General features: G+C 35.5%; 1 protein-coding gene across 1 annotated transcript in view; it reads right to left on the bottom strand.

Annotated features, from left to right (window-relative positions):
- LOC109101237 (nesprin-1-like) overlaps positions 1 to 13,442 on the bottom strand; it is a 76,057-nt gene that overhangs the window by 11,239 nt on the left and 51,376 nt on the right. Inside the window, 9 exon segments of the mRNA XM_042747412.1 lie at positions 1,703 to 1,890; positions 2,385 to 2,547; positions 6,580 to 6,746; positions 6,943 to 7,101; positions 7,444 to 7,599; positions 9,630 to 9,755; positions 12,547 to 12,741; positions 12,834 to 13,068; positions 13,150 to 13,244. Coding sequence (XP_042603346.1) covers positions 1,703 to 1,890; positions 2,385 to 2,547; positions 6,580 to 6,746; positions 6,943 to 7,101; positions 7,444 to 7,599; positions 9,630 to 9,755; positions 12,547 to 12,741; positions 12,834 to 13,068; positions 13,150 to 13,244 — 1,484 coding nt within the window.

The following is a 13,442-nucleotide window of genomic DNA, read 5'->3' as shown; positions in this document are numbered from 1 at the left end:
GTGTGTTTCAGATCATTGTTCTGCTGCACAACACAAATGCGCTTGAGCTTGAGGTCACAAACTGATAGCTGGACATTCTCCTTCAGGATTTTCTGATAGAGTGCAGAATTCATGCTTCCATAAATTATGGCAAGTCATCCAAGTCCTGAAGCTGCAAAGCAGCCCCAGATCATCACACTACCACCACCATGTTTGACTGTTGGTATCATGTGTTTTTATGAAATCCTGTGTTGGTTTACGGCAGATGTAACGGGACACACACCTTCCAAAAAGTTCAACTTTTGTCTCATCAGTCCACAGAATATTTACTGAAAAGTCTTGGGGATAATCAAGATATTTACTGGCAAATGTGAGACGAGCCTTTGTGTTCTTTTTGGTCAGCAATGGCTTTTGCCTTTGGATGCCGTTTTTGCCCAGTCTCTTTCTTATTGTTGAATCATGAACACTGACCTTAATTGAGGCAAGTGAGGCCTACAGTTCTTTAGATGTTGTTCTGGGTTCTTTTATGACCTCCTGGATGAGTCGTCATTGTGCTCTTGGAGTAATTTTGGTAGGCCGGTCACTCCTGGGAAGGTTCACCATTGTTCTAAGTTTTCTCCATTTGTGGATAATGACTCTGACCGTGGTTCGCTGGAGTCCCAAAGCCTTACAAATGGCTTTATAACCCTTTCTAGACTGATACATGTCAACTATTTTGTTTCTCATCTGTTCTTGGATTTCTTTAGATCGCGACATGATATGTTGCTCTTTAAGCATGCTTCACTTTGTCAGGCAGCTTCTATTTAAGTGATTTCTTGATTTAACAGGTCTGGCAGTAATCAGGCCTGGGTTTGGCTAGTTACATTTAACTCAGCTTTCTAAAATAATGTGGTTAATCAGTTCTTTCATGATTTAACAGGAGGGGGTAATTAATTTTTCACATAGGGCCAGGCAGGTTTGGACAGCTTTTTTCCCTTAATAAATGAAATTATCATTTAAATTTTATATTTACTTGCATTATCTTTGTGTAATATTAAAATTAGTTTGATTATCTGAATCTTTTAAGTGTCACAAATATGCAAAAAAAAATTAAAAAAGGAAGGGGGCAAAAACCTTTTTACGGCACTGTATAGTCCAGTATATATACTTGGAAATATAATTTTACAATATCATCCAGGGGGCTTACTAAAAATACTTTATTTTAAAAAGACAGCTGTTAAACAGTTCATCATGTGCTGAAGTCGGCTCTGATTTCACCTGTATACACGGAGTCATCTGGCATGACACATGCTCTCACACCTGTTCCTCTGGTGGCCTGATTCAACTTCAACTATACTAAAAAGCTCATTTTCAGCTCACAAATAAATGCTTCTTACCTTTACAGAATTCAGGTAGTGAACTGCAGTCTTCATTAGTATATACTGTTCAAACATTCAGGATTTAAAAAAAATGTTTTTTAAAGAAGTTTCTTATTCTGCAAAGCTGCATTTATTCCTGTGATGGCAAAGCTGATTCGGTGCTCAAGAAAGACTTACTATTATTAATGTTAAAAACTGTTGTCACATTTGATTACTTTAAAGTATCCTTGCTGAAAAACTATTTTCTTTTTAAAAAACCTTACTGAACCCCAAACTTTTAAGCGGTAATGCACTTTTAAACAAAAACCAATGTGTACATTTTCCAGTGCATCAATTTGCTTATGAATTACACACAACACACTCACTTAAGCCTCCTCTCCATGGCAATAGCACAGATGTTTCTCCAGCGGCGATCGAGGCCGCGTGTGGCCTGCTGGATGGATTCACACTCGGTCTCTGTGGCACAGGCGTCACAGTCGTGCAGCAGCACCTCACACAGGTTCAGCACTGACGCCACACCTGTGCTGTGCTTCTCGATGTCGTGCTGCAGATCCTGCGCAGAGATAGTAGACTTCTACTGAGCTTCTCACGACATCTGACATTTTAATCATCTTGGCTGTTTCTATTTCATTTCTGTTTATTAGGCAGAGGAGCCTGTGGTCATGCATTTCTCTACAAATGTGTTTCATCTTGTTGCATCAGTTCTAAAAATGTTTACTTCTTTAAAATGATAATTTGTCTCTGATGCAGAAAGAGGCTGATATGTGCTGGCTGTTGCTGGGTAAATTGAGGATCCATTGTGATAGCAGTAAGTGGGTCATTGACCGTCAAGTCGTCATGCTCTTATTTTGACTTTTAACCAGGCCTTTAAACTCTTATTTTTACTTGCAGAGATTTAATTAGTTTTTAATACTGGTTTTCAATATATGCTAAGAAATATTTGTGCAAAATTACTTGTTTATTGAGCTTTCCTAAGACTTACTATACTGACAGACTTTTATGTGACCATATGTAAATTCATGTCTTTTCTGTGTGTGTGTGGGTTACCTGTTGCTGCTTGAGTTTTCTTTGGATCTCATGTGAGTCACAGGTTTCATAGACGATGGGTCGTGAGAGTTCAGTCTCGATCTGAGCCAGCCAGGAGCGCAAACTGCTCATGTTCTTATCTAGCTGCTGCACTGCCACCAGTGTCTCCCGCAACTTCTTTACCCTACAGACCCCAGAGACAGAGAGACAGAGGCAGAGTACAGAGATTGTATTGACAACACATTCTGCGAAAAGAGTTATTAATCTGCAAGTGTAATTAAGCTATATAAACCAGGACTGTGCAGTGCAAACTTCTTAATGTTTAGTCAAAGAAATGTGAGATCGGAATGAAATTTGCCTTTCAAGAATAAGTAAATATGGGATGTACACTCCTTATTAAATTTCTTTTGTGAATAAGGACTTTTATACTATTGATGCCTTTCGATAACATAGTATTTTAAGTTAGACATAGCCCAAACCAAAGACAAAAATACTTCTGATAGTTAATTATTATAGATATAAATTTTAATAAACAAATAAAATAAATAATCATTATTAATTAATAGTAATGGTAATATATATTCAGTTAATATAATAGTATTATAATAGTTAAATAATTATTTATTTCATTTATATTTGTCAACAATAAATTTAATCTGAATATTAGTTTTAGACATTTAAAGAATAATAATTAGTATTGCAACAGTCTTGAAAATACAAAATCAGTTCATCTCTACTTTCATCATAGCATAATTCGCTAAAAACAATGCTTCTACAATGATACTGCTTATAATAGCATAGCAACATGATTCTCCAGCATCTATTAAATGTTTTCAGTGTAAATATAAACATATAGTTTAATAAGTAAAGCATCTGCATTACATTGTCCAATTTCAATAGTAGAATTATGAAGTTACTTTGTACTGTAAGGTCAAGGTGCCTTGCATATATAACAATATAAGTAGAGGTAGAATGCAATCCAGTGGTCTCAGAGTTTCCTAGAAATCCTGAATGTGTCTAAAAATATAGAATCACATGCTCAATGCAGTGCCACTAACACACACTCACACGCACACCAGCATAGCATGTTTCAGCTGTGCCACCATTCCAGATCTAGATTTCAGAAAAATGTCTTATCTCAGACTGGATGTAAAGCAAAGAGCACAGATGCAGAGTGGACATGTTTCAACTTCTGCTAACTTTGATTGAAACTTTGGTGTATGCTTTAGGCAGTTAGCCAAAACACAGAGACTGTTTGACCTGGTGAGATAAAGCCCTCATGTAACCCTGGTATGTGAACGGTTCAGTGTGACTGTGCTTCAAGCTACATTCCTAAAGCACAAAGACACACTGAAACTGAACCCACCGCAACAGCAACAGAAGGTCAACAAATACAGCATAGTATAGCATTTTCTCCATTTAACCAACCAAAGTTTTCTGTGAAATTATTGGGCAAACACATATGTTAAGCAATGACAGCTTCACTTAAGCATCTCAAACTATATATTTCACACACAAAAACTAATGAAAAACATTTCAGACACTTTGCCATAAGACGTGTCTAAGTTTGACAGAAAATACCACATTTCATTGAAACTTCCAGCACCGCATTAAAGTTAAATTGCATTAAAAGAGAATCTGTAATATGTAAATGATATGTAAAAGTGGATAAATGTTTTCCTGCCTGTTAACGTCGCAGTCACACTCTGGCAGATCTGAGTCCTGTCCAGGGCTTCCTGCCATGTTATCAGTGCCCATATCCAGCACCATTGGGCCTAATCTTCTCGATCAAGTGTCCCAGAAGAAAGAAAAACTTCCACCCTGTCAAAATACCCCTTCTCTTTCGTCTGAACAGCAAAGTGACCAGGCTTTCTCTAGTCCCCAGGTTAGTGTGTGGGTGTGTGTGTGTGTGTGTGTGTATGTGAACTTTTCAAGTGCAGGCATGAGCAGCTGGGAATGACAAATACTGCTGTGGCTAAAATAAGATGACAGTCATTAGCATGTGCTGATCAGACGACTGGAATGTGTGTCAGTCATTATTCATTTAAACAAACACTGAACAATTATTTTTGATTTTTTTTTATTAAAATAAAAATAAAGAATATTAATAGAAAAAATGAAGAAAGTGCTTAACAATAGCAACATTTCTTAGGTTTTAAAGAAAAAAAAACTTGTTTTGCTGCTTTTTAAAGCAGTCTATTATTGTGGATGATTTTTGTAAAATAAGTGTTCATACTCCACTGTCTTATTATTTACAGCATTGTTCTAACCTTTGTTGAAACCAATTACCAGTTCCAATTGAGTATTCAATATGAATTTTATTTATTTCAACTCATTTACTCACTTTACCCATGTAAAAGTAAACTAAACAAAAGGAAAATAAAGTAACAATGAAATGATCTTTGTGAAAGAGCAACATCAGTTGTTGCACAGGTTTTTTTTAAGAAAAATGTAAATTGGGAAATACAAAATGACTAAAGTAGAAATCCAAAATATTTTGGGCCAAATTTGTAAAGTGAGTTAAACTTCCTTTTAGGGATATCCTCATTAGTAATAAATAGTATAAAAATAAAGTAAATAAGAGTTTTTTTTTTGTAAAAATGCATTCTGTCAGGGTTGGTAGTATTTAAAATAGTAAATACATAAAAATAGTATTTATGACTAACTACATTTAAAAACAATATAAGTTGGAATGCCATGCATTTAGAAAGGCAACTAAATGTGTGTGAGAGAAAGGGTGTCTTTATTTGAAATATGTTTACTTGTGAACAGTGTGGATACTTTTCCTTGAGCAAAATCTCTGCAGTTAGCTCTTTAATTGAATCCAAATAAAAGCATGTCAATCTATTACACTTCAGGAAAACTCAACACAGCAGCTGTTGCACAGAGCTAATGCACATGAGTGAGAGTGTGAGAGAGAGAATGACACTCTCACACACTGGCCACAGTGAAATCAACACCACATGTGAGAAGCTTTCAGTCCCAAAAATCCTGCAGACAACTCGACTTTACCAGTCTTAACCAGAGACACCATGGTGTAAAGTTGTGTGTTATCTCCTTGCACTGGCTACCGGCTGCAGCTCGCATCAAGTTCAAGACATTGATGCTTGCATATAGAACAGCCACAGGCTCAGCACCCGCCTACTTCCACTCATACTACGAATCTACATCCCCTCCAGAAGTCTGAGATCCACTAGTGAGTGACACCTCGTGGTACCATCACAGAGAGGCTCAAAATCACTTTCCAGAACATTCTCGTTCACCATTCCTGGCTGGTGAAATGATCTTCCCACCTCTATCCGGAATGCTGAATCCCTGACAATTTTCAAGCGACAGTCAGTGTTGGGGGTAATGTATTACAAGTAACGCGAGTTATGTAATCAGATTACTTTTTTCAAGTAACTAGTAAAGTAACGCATTACTTTTTTTATTTACAAGAACATATTTTATTTAAAAAAAATAAAAATCTCCTGTCCCCATATTGGGAGAAATCAGAAGAACAGAGGCGTTGTGTGCGCTGTGTGAATATGATGTAGTTCTAGACTAAATGTGGATGTGCATTAATTCATCCCACTCACAAAAAAAACAAAAACAAAAAAAAAAACAGATTTAGTATTCATCAAAATGAATTGAAACAGTGAAATGCAAACTCAGAATATGATGCAAACCTGCAATAATTAAATATGTTAAATAACACAAATGTATCTACTCCCATTTTCTTAACTAATGTCTTTGCTGCTGACATTTGATGATCCAGTTCAAACATACTAATAAGCAAAAATTACTAACAATTGTGCTTCATTGTTTTTTTTTTATTGCTGAAGAGTGTTCTTTTCAGACCTTCTTCTCATGTGTTCTACTGTACAGACGTGAATTTACTTTTCCTTCAGCCTGGGGTTTATTCATTACACTTTTTGGTGTGAAAGGGCTTTAACATTTGCAATAAATAGAACTTCTTATATTGAAAACAATCAAGTCCTGCTCATATTTAAAAAGTAACGTGAAAGTAACGCAAAAGTAACGTAACACATTACTTTCAATAAAAAGTAACTAAGTAACGTAATTAGTTACTTTTTTAGGGAGTTACGCAATATTGTAATGCATTACTTTTAAAAGTAACTTTCCCCAACACTGGCGACAGCTGAAAGCTCATCTCTTTTGACAACAATGTACAACAATAGGCACAACCTCATGCAATATCATTTGAAAGACCCACCTAGCTTCTATAAGGTCAAGCAGATGCTGCCAGCGCTCATTGACTTTGCTGAGTTTGTATTGGATTTCTGCAGCTTTGCTTTCATGGCTGGCCTGAGCCAATCTCTCCCCCATCTGTTCCAGCTGATGCTTGTTCTCCTTGGCCACTGAGATCTCTTCCTGATAGTCCTGATATCAGAGATAAGAGATTGCATGTTTTTTTTTTTTTTTTAGCTGAATACAAGAATTTGGGTAGATTGTTTTTCACATATTCACTGAAATAAGTAATAAGAAAAAATACATTTTAGAGGTCAATGGGATGATTATTTATAAATTTCATGATTTCATTAGAAACAAACATGTTGTGATTGTGTGTTAATTTCACCTTCCTGAGTTTCTCAATCATCTCCCCAATGCTGATGTCACCGTTCTGTGAGACCTTGCTCTCCATTTGCGTGAGCCACTCACACAGCTCTTTGTTCTTCTCATTGAACACGGCCCACTCGTTCAGCCTCTCGCTCACTTGCTGCCTGCGCAGGGACAGCTACAGGGATGACAGACAATGATTAATTACACCATGGGTTCACTGAGTACAGAGTACAAATAAAGGAAGGATGTCGCGGGCGATGAAAGAAGGTGCAAAAAGTTACTTAAGTACAGTAATACTTTAGTGTGATGCACCTTCCTTCTTTCTCATGGTCCTTTCCTTACTAAGAGACATCAGGGATTAAGAGGCACATTATCATTGCAATCCTTTATACTATGTTTTCCAGAGCAAATAAGAAGCCATCAAGAACTTTGATTCAACAACAGCATTAATTCTCTGTAAGTTTGTGTTATGGTGTAAAACAAATGCAAAGGGACAGACTGATGTGTATGTGTGTACCTGGTGACAAGTCTCCTCCCACTGTCTCTGGAGTAATATAAGTCTCTCCTGTAGGACTGTGAGGTTATCAGCACTGAGGCCGCTGGAGAGAGACTCCCTCAGAATACACAGGCCAGCTACATCATCAGCCCAGCCTTCAATACTGCTCTCCAATTCCTATCACACACACAAACACATACATTCATGAACACATTAGAAATAAAATAATAAAATAAAATGTAAGATTTAAAAATAAAATACATACAATTATATACAGTAAAATAAAGTAAAATAAAGTTTAAACTGTAACTGTTGAAAATAAAATTTCAGAACAAAGTTTTTACATTTAAAATAAATAAATACATACAAAGCACATGTAAAATGTAAAAATAAAATAATTAAAAAGATGATATAGTTTAAATTAAAGTAAAATTGAATAATCTAAACTAGAGTTCAAAAGCTAAATATTGTAAACAAAGTAAGAAAATAAAGACAGAAATTAAAATTAAAAAATTAAATAAAAGTAAAATAATTATAATTAAAAAAATACAATAATTCCTTTAAAAAATAAAATATATCCTGTCCTTAACCCTAACCCTACCAAGCCAAAATAAAATAAAATAAAATAAAATATTTACTAAGACTGCTGGTTACATTTATCTAAAAAAGAAGAATATTGACTGCACATATTCTTCCCCAACACACAGTAACAACCAAAAGACCTTAATTGCATTTGTATTGATATTTGTTGATATTGATATCTCTGCTGGCATTCACAGCAAGTTACACTGTATAATCCTAATATAGAGATTATATGTGAATAGAAAAAAGTTTGAGTAGCAAATTTGAATAGAAAAAAAGCTGTCAATATTTTGCTTTTTTTTTACTGCTGTGTAAGCATTTCTTATTAAAGCTCAGTGTCTCTCCTAACATGATTTTTTAGAATGATTAGCATTAGGGATGTAACGATTCACTCAATTCATGATTCGATTCACGATTTTGAATTCATGATTCGATTCAAGTTTTTTTTTTTTACAAAATGAGATTTAAGAAATTATAAATTAAATGTGTACTTTTATTATTGCTTGGACAAAATGCTGCACATTTCTTTGCAAAATTGAAATATAACACTATAATCATAAACTAATATAGCACTTGCATATTATTGCTCTTTTGTGGGCTTTAATTGATTCTATTGTCCTCATTTGTAATTCGCTTTAGATAAAAAAAATCTGCTAAATGATTAAATTTAAATATAATTTAAATGTAAATAACAAACTAAATTGTAATTTTAAAACAAGCCCCAAATCAAATAAATATGTAACACACACACAAAATCTCTTCATATAAACAAAATAAGGCTTTGTCTGTGCTCTTTCCATTTAAAATTAGAGACAACCACTGCATTTTAATCATGATCCAAACAAAGATGCCGCATACATGCAACATGAGCAGTTTTTAATCTAAATTGTATAATTTCGAAATTTAAAGCAAAAACAGAAACAAAGTAAACAGTAAACAAAGCAGTGCTGTACTTATGAACTTTAATATGCATTATACAGAGGCAAGATGAAAAGAAAAAATACCATCTAAACTTCTCTAAAGACAGCAAGGTCCCCTCAGACATGCATTCATATAAACTCCTATCCCTAATTGAATAGCGATTTGTTTAGCATCTCAACCAATTTGAATCGTCACACAGTTTAATTGATTTTCAACCGGCTTGCGGTTAATCGTTACATCCTTAATTATTAGCATGCACCTCAACTTCCTCCCCTCAGGCAAAGCCAAAGAGACTCTTGCTGACAGTCCAGCTCATACAGACCCGAGCAGGTTTATGTTACTTTCACACACCTTCTGCTACACTGCACACACCTCTCTGCAACATCACGTGTGAAAAATCAACCCTCCTTTGCAGATAAAAAATTCAGCAGAGTGTCAGGGCATCTCACACACACAAACACATACACACACACTCTGCAAGAAGCATGTAAGGGTATTATTAATGCAGTGGTTGACAGCAGCAGACTGCACAAACCAATCATTATCTGGACTATCGACATACTGTTGCTTTATCACTCAAGTCTGCTCAGGAAATTGTGTTTAATACTTTAGCTCAAAAAAATAAGAGATACTCAGATATTGCTGAAGCAATACAGATCTAAAAGGTCATAGGGCATAAGATGAGTCAGATTTTGTTTATGTACCTTGCAGCGAATCTGTTCTGTGTGCAGCTCCTCATGGTGGTCGGGTAAAGGCGCAGAGAGCTTTTGCTTGAAGTCCCTCAGCTTCTCGTGTGATGCAGCAATTCCTTTTTCACACTGATCCCAGTCCTGCACACATAGCCAGAAAAAAAAAAGTGAAATCATGAGAAAGAGCGAGCATGATAAAGAGATGTTTATGCCAGTATAATCTGCACAATATACATACTTATGTATCTTGGAAAATTTTACCTTAGCAATTTTAAAGCTCTAATGCAACATGTTTATTACAACACTTGAGGAAAAGTCAGAAAGATGTTCAGAGATCATCACATTTTTAATGAGGAATGTAATAGAGTAATAGAGTCATATGTAACCAGTTCTTTATTTAAACATGGGCAGAGCAAAGGGTCATGGTCCTGAGACACAGGAGAGACAGATAATCATACAGAGATAAAGCAGTGAGGTACCTTCTATCATGTAATCCAAGAAAACAGATATATGTGGAAGAGAGAGGAAGAGAGAGAGACAGAGGCAGAAGGAAAGAGGAGCCATTTTCCTTTTGCAATCCAAAATTGTTGCCCCAGTGTGCTGCGTCAAAATGGAGCAGACGACTGCCTGTCCCTGCTGCCCTGTGTTGGTCGGACTCCCTCCCGCGTCCTGCCTCCTACAATACTGAAGATATTTCTCTTGCCTTCAGCTCCCTCGCTGCCTCTTTCTCCTGTTCTCTCTTTCATCCTCCTCACACGCACTCACAAAACACCTCACACACTCTCTCACTCTCGTTATGCTAGCTCGCCTCTATTTGCTCTGTAAGGTCAAATGCAAAGTCCTTCACTGTCTCTTTTTTCTTTTAGGAAAATAACTTTGAACATGAGATCTATTTATAGGTTTGAGAATGTTTGGTTTGTATATTTAATTTTTGTTTTATGTTTCTGTATTTCTGATATTCATAGTGCAAAAAAGCTTTTAAAGTAATGAACAATCCCTGATTTCACTAAAACAAAATAACCAAGAATATTTAAACAACTAAACAATCTGATCCTGAGAGGCACCCCATTAAAATCTATAAAATATATTGTACTATAAAAATCCTAAACTGTAACACATCGTACAAACAGCCAGAAAACACTGCAACAAGTACATCTGCAACAATGAAACAGCACGTCATACGTAGAAAATGGGCTCCAAAAGTCTAAGACTAAATAGAAAATAGTTTTTAGGATATAAAATCAATTAATTTAAAATAAATAGTTTTAAATATATATATAAAAAAGTAAAGTGACATGTGGCCAAGTATGGTGACCCCTACTCGGAATATGTGCTCTGCATTTAACCTAATTAAGTGCACACACACAGTAATGAACAAACACACACACACCATGCTGGTAATTCACTGGTTATTCACTCCCCCCACAACAATTTCTGCTGGATTCCTGTCGGTAACCCTTCGAGTTACAATTCCTACTCTATAACCATAAGCCATGACTGTCCTATACAATAGTACCATAAATATCTGCTATATTTATAGGTTGTTAATCAAATACAACAAAATTACAAATTCAACTTCTAAAATTAATTTGCACAAGTTGTTGTAATAATATATAGTAACAAAAATGAAACTTCAAATTAAATTAGTAAATATAATTGCTAGTGGTCGACCGATATTGGGTTTTTGACAGCCGATGCTGATATCTTGGAAAGCTGGGCCAATAGTGGATAAATATATATATATATATATATACTGTATATATATATATATATATATATATATATATATATATATATATATATATATATATATATATATATATTTATTAATATTGAAGAAATTTTAAATCATTTAACAATGGATTAAAAAAATTAATGTGTAAAATAAACATAAATATTTTTCACAAATAAATTAATATTTAATAAAAATATAATTAAAAAGGAAGTAAACACTATAACCGACAGGGCACTCAGTATTCTGAGAAGTTTGTGTGCATTGGGAATCATATTTTTCAAATAAAGCAAGGGTAACACTCATTTTACATACAGCAAACAGAGAAAGTGACATGAATATGACAGTGGGTAAATGCATAAAGCGCAGCATAATTTGAAATCACGAGTTTAAAGTTTAAAGTATTCAATTCATACGGACCGACCGTCACGCAGAGAACACGTGATCATACTGGATAAAAATGCACACTTCACAAGATCTCACAGCTGGATTCGACTTCGTTTGCAAGGTTTGTGAAATTAAATATTCATTAGTGATTCAAAGATTTGTTAAAATGATTTAAATGCATATTTGCTTAATGCTGACGGCAAACGAGAAAGTATTATAATGTTTGCCTTTCCATTACTATTAACATAAATGCAATTGTTTTAATACTTTTGTATACATTAATTTCTTTGTTTAACCATTCTATCTGATTATAAGACCGATTTCTATCCGTATTAGACAGAACTGTTCACAATGACAGTAAACAAGAGGGAGAATGTGAGCTGTGTGTGCTCAGGCACTGCCGCTCTCAGCGCAGTCAAAATAAAAGTCCCGCCTCGAACACATCGGCCAAGCAGAAAAACATATCGGCGGATGGCGATATTTGAAAAATGCCAAATATCGGCCCTGACGATATATCGGTTGACCACTAATAATTGTAAAAATAGAAGAATTTTTACCAGTGGTCTCAGAATCTGATCATGTGCAAAACCCAACCAACTTACAGGAAAACACATTCATCTAAAAGAAATGACCCAACAAATGTAAATAATCAACCAAACTTAATAAACAAAGATTTGCTACCATCTGGAAATAACAAACGTCCTCCAAACAGCAAAAGTCATGTGCTTGTACTTTGTCAATGATACGAACTACTAAATCTAGCAAATCAATAACCAGACAAACAGTAAGTGCACCAATTTACTCTTAACTCACCCTTAACAAAGATAGCAGTTCTTTCTTCCTCTCGTCGAGACGGATGTTAATGGTCCTCCAGCGCTCTTGCACATCAGTCAGTTCAGTGTGAAGTGAGGCCTCCGTTCTGGTATCAGCCCACAGGAGGAGTTGCCTCCCGGCCTCCACCGTGAGGATGTAGCTGCCCTGTTGCCTCTGGAGCACACGCTCTTTCAGCTGGGTGGAGATAAGGGGACATCCAGGGTACTTCAGGCTATTTGCAGGAAGCCATTATTTCTACTTTATTGTAAATATGGCTATATCTTTACCTGTATGTGGTCTAACATGCCACGGATCTGCTGTAGTGCTACTGTTGACACTTGTTGTTGCTCCTCTGGTTCCATTGACACTTCTTGCAGCCAATGACGCAGTTTCTCTATCAGCTCTGTGTACCGCTGCCACTGCCGAACCAAACTGTCAATAATCCCCCGTCTTTGCTGGGCCCGCCTCACCACACCTTGCCACTGGTTACTAAGCAGTGCCAGTTTCAAGCCAAATTCATCCTTTTGGGTGAGAGGACAAAAAAGAGAGTGTCACTACAAGTATGAATGAAAGAATAAGAATAAACAAGTAAACAAATGTTACCTGTCTTCCACTTGTCCCTGATTCAGGAGCTGATGTCCATCATTGATGATAGAGTATAGAATTTGTTGTCGACTAAACATCTCTGCTTGGAATAGCTATTCACACACACACAAAAAAAGTAGAGCAGCTGCATAAAGTAGGTAATTAAACTATGACTCAATGCATTTTATGCTGCATATTTTGATCATTTTTAAACTGAAAAAGCTTATTAACCATCTTATAAAGGTTTCACCACAAATTTGCATTGAGTTTTGATATAAAAACTGAATATTAACAGAAAAAAATGTTTTTTG

The sequence above is a fragment of the Cyprinus carpio genome, chromosome B20 (genome assembly GCF_018340385.1).
Source record: "Cyprinus carpio isolate SPL01 chromosome B20, ASM1834038v1, whole genome shotgun sequence".
NCBI classification, from domain to species: Eukaryota; Metazoa; Chordata; class Actinopteri; order Cypriniformes; family Cyprinidae; genus Cyprinus; species Cyprinus carpio.
The sequence above is the reverse complement of the archived record's forward strand: the minus strand, read 5'-3'. Positions and strand labels throughout refer to the sequence as shown.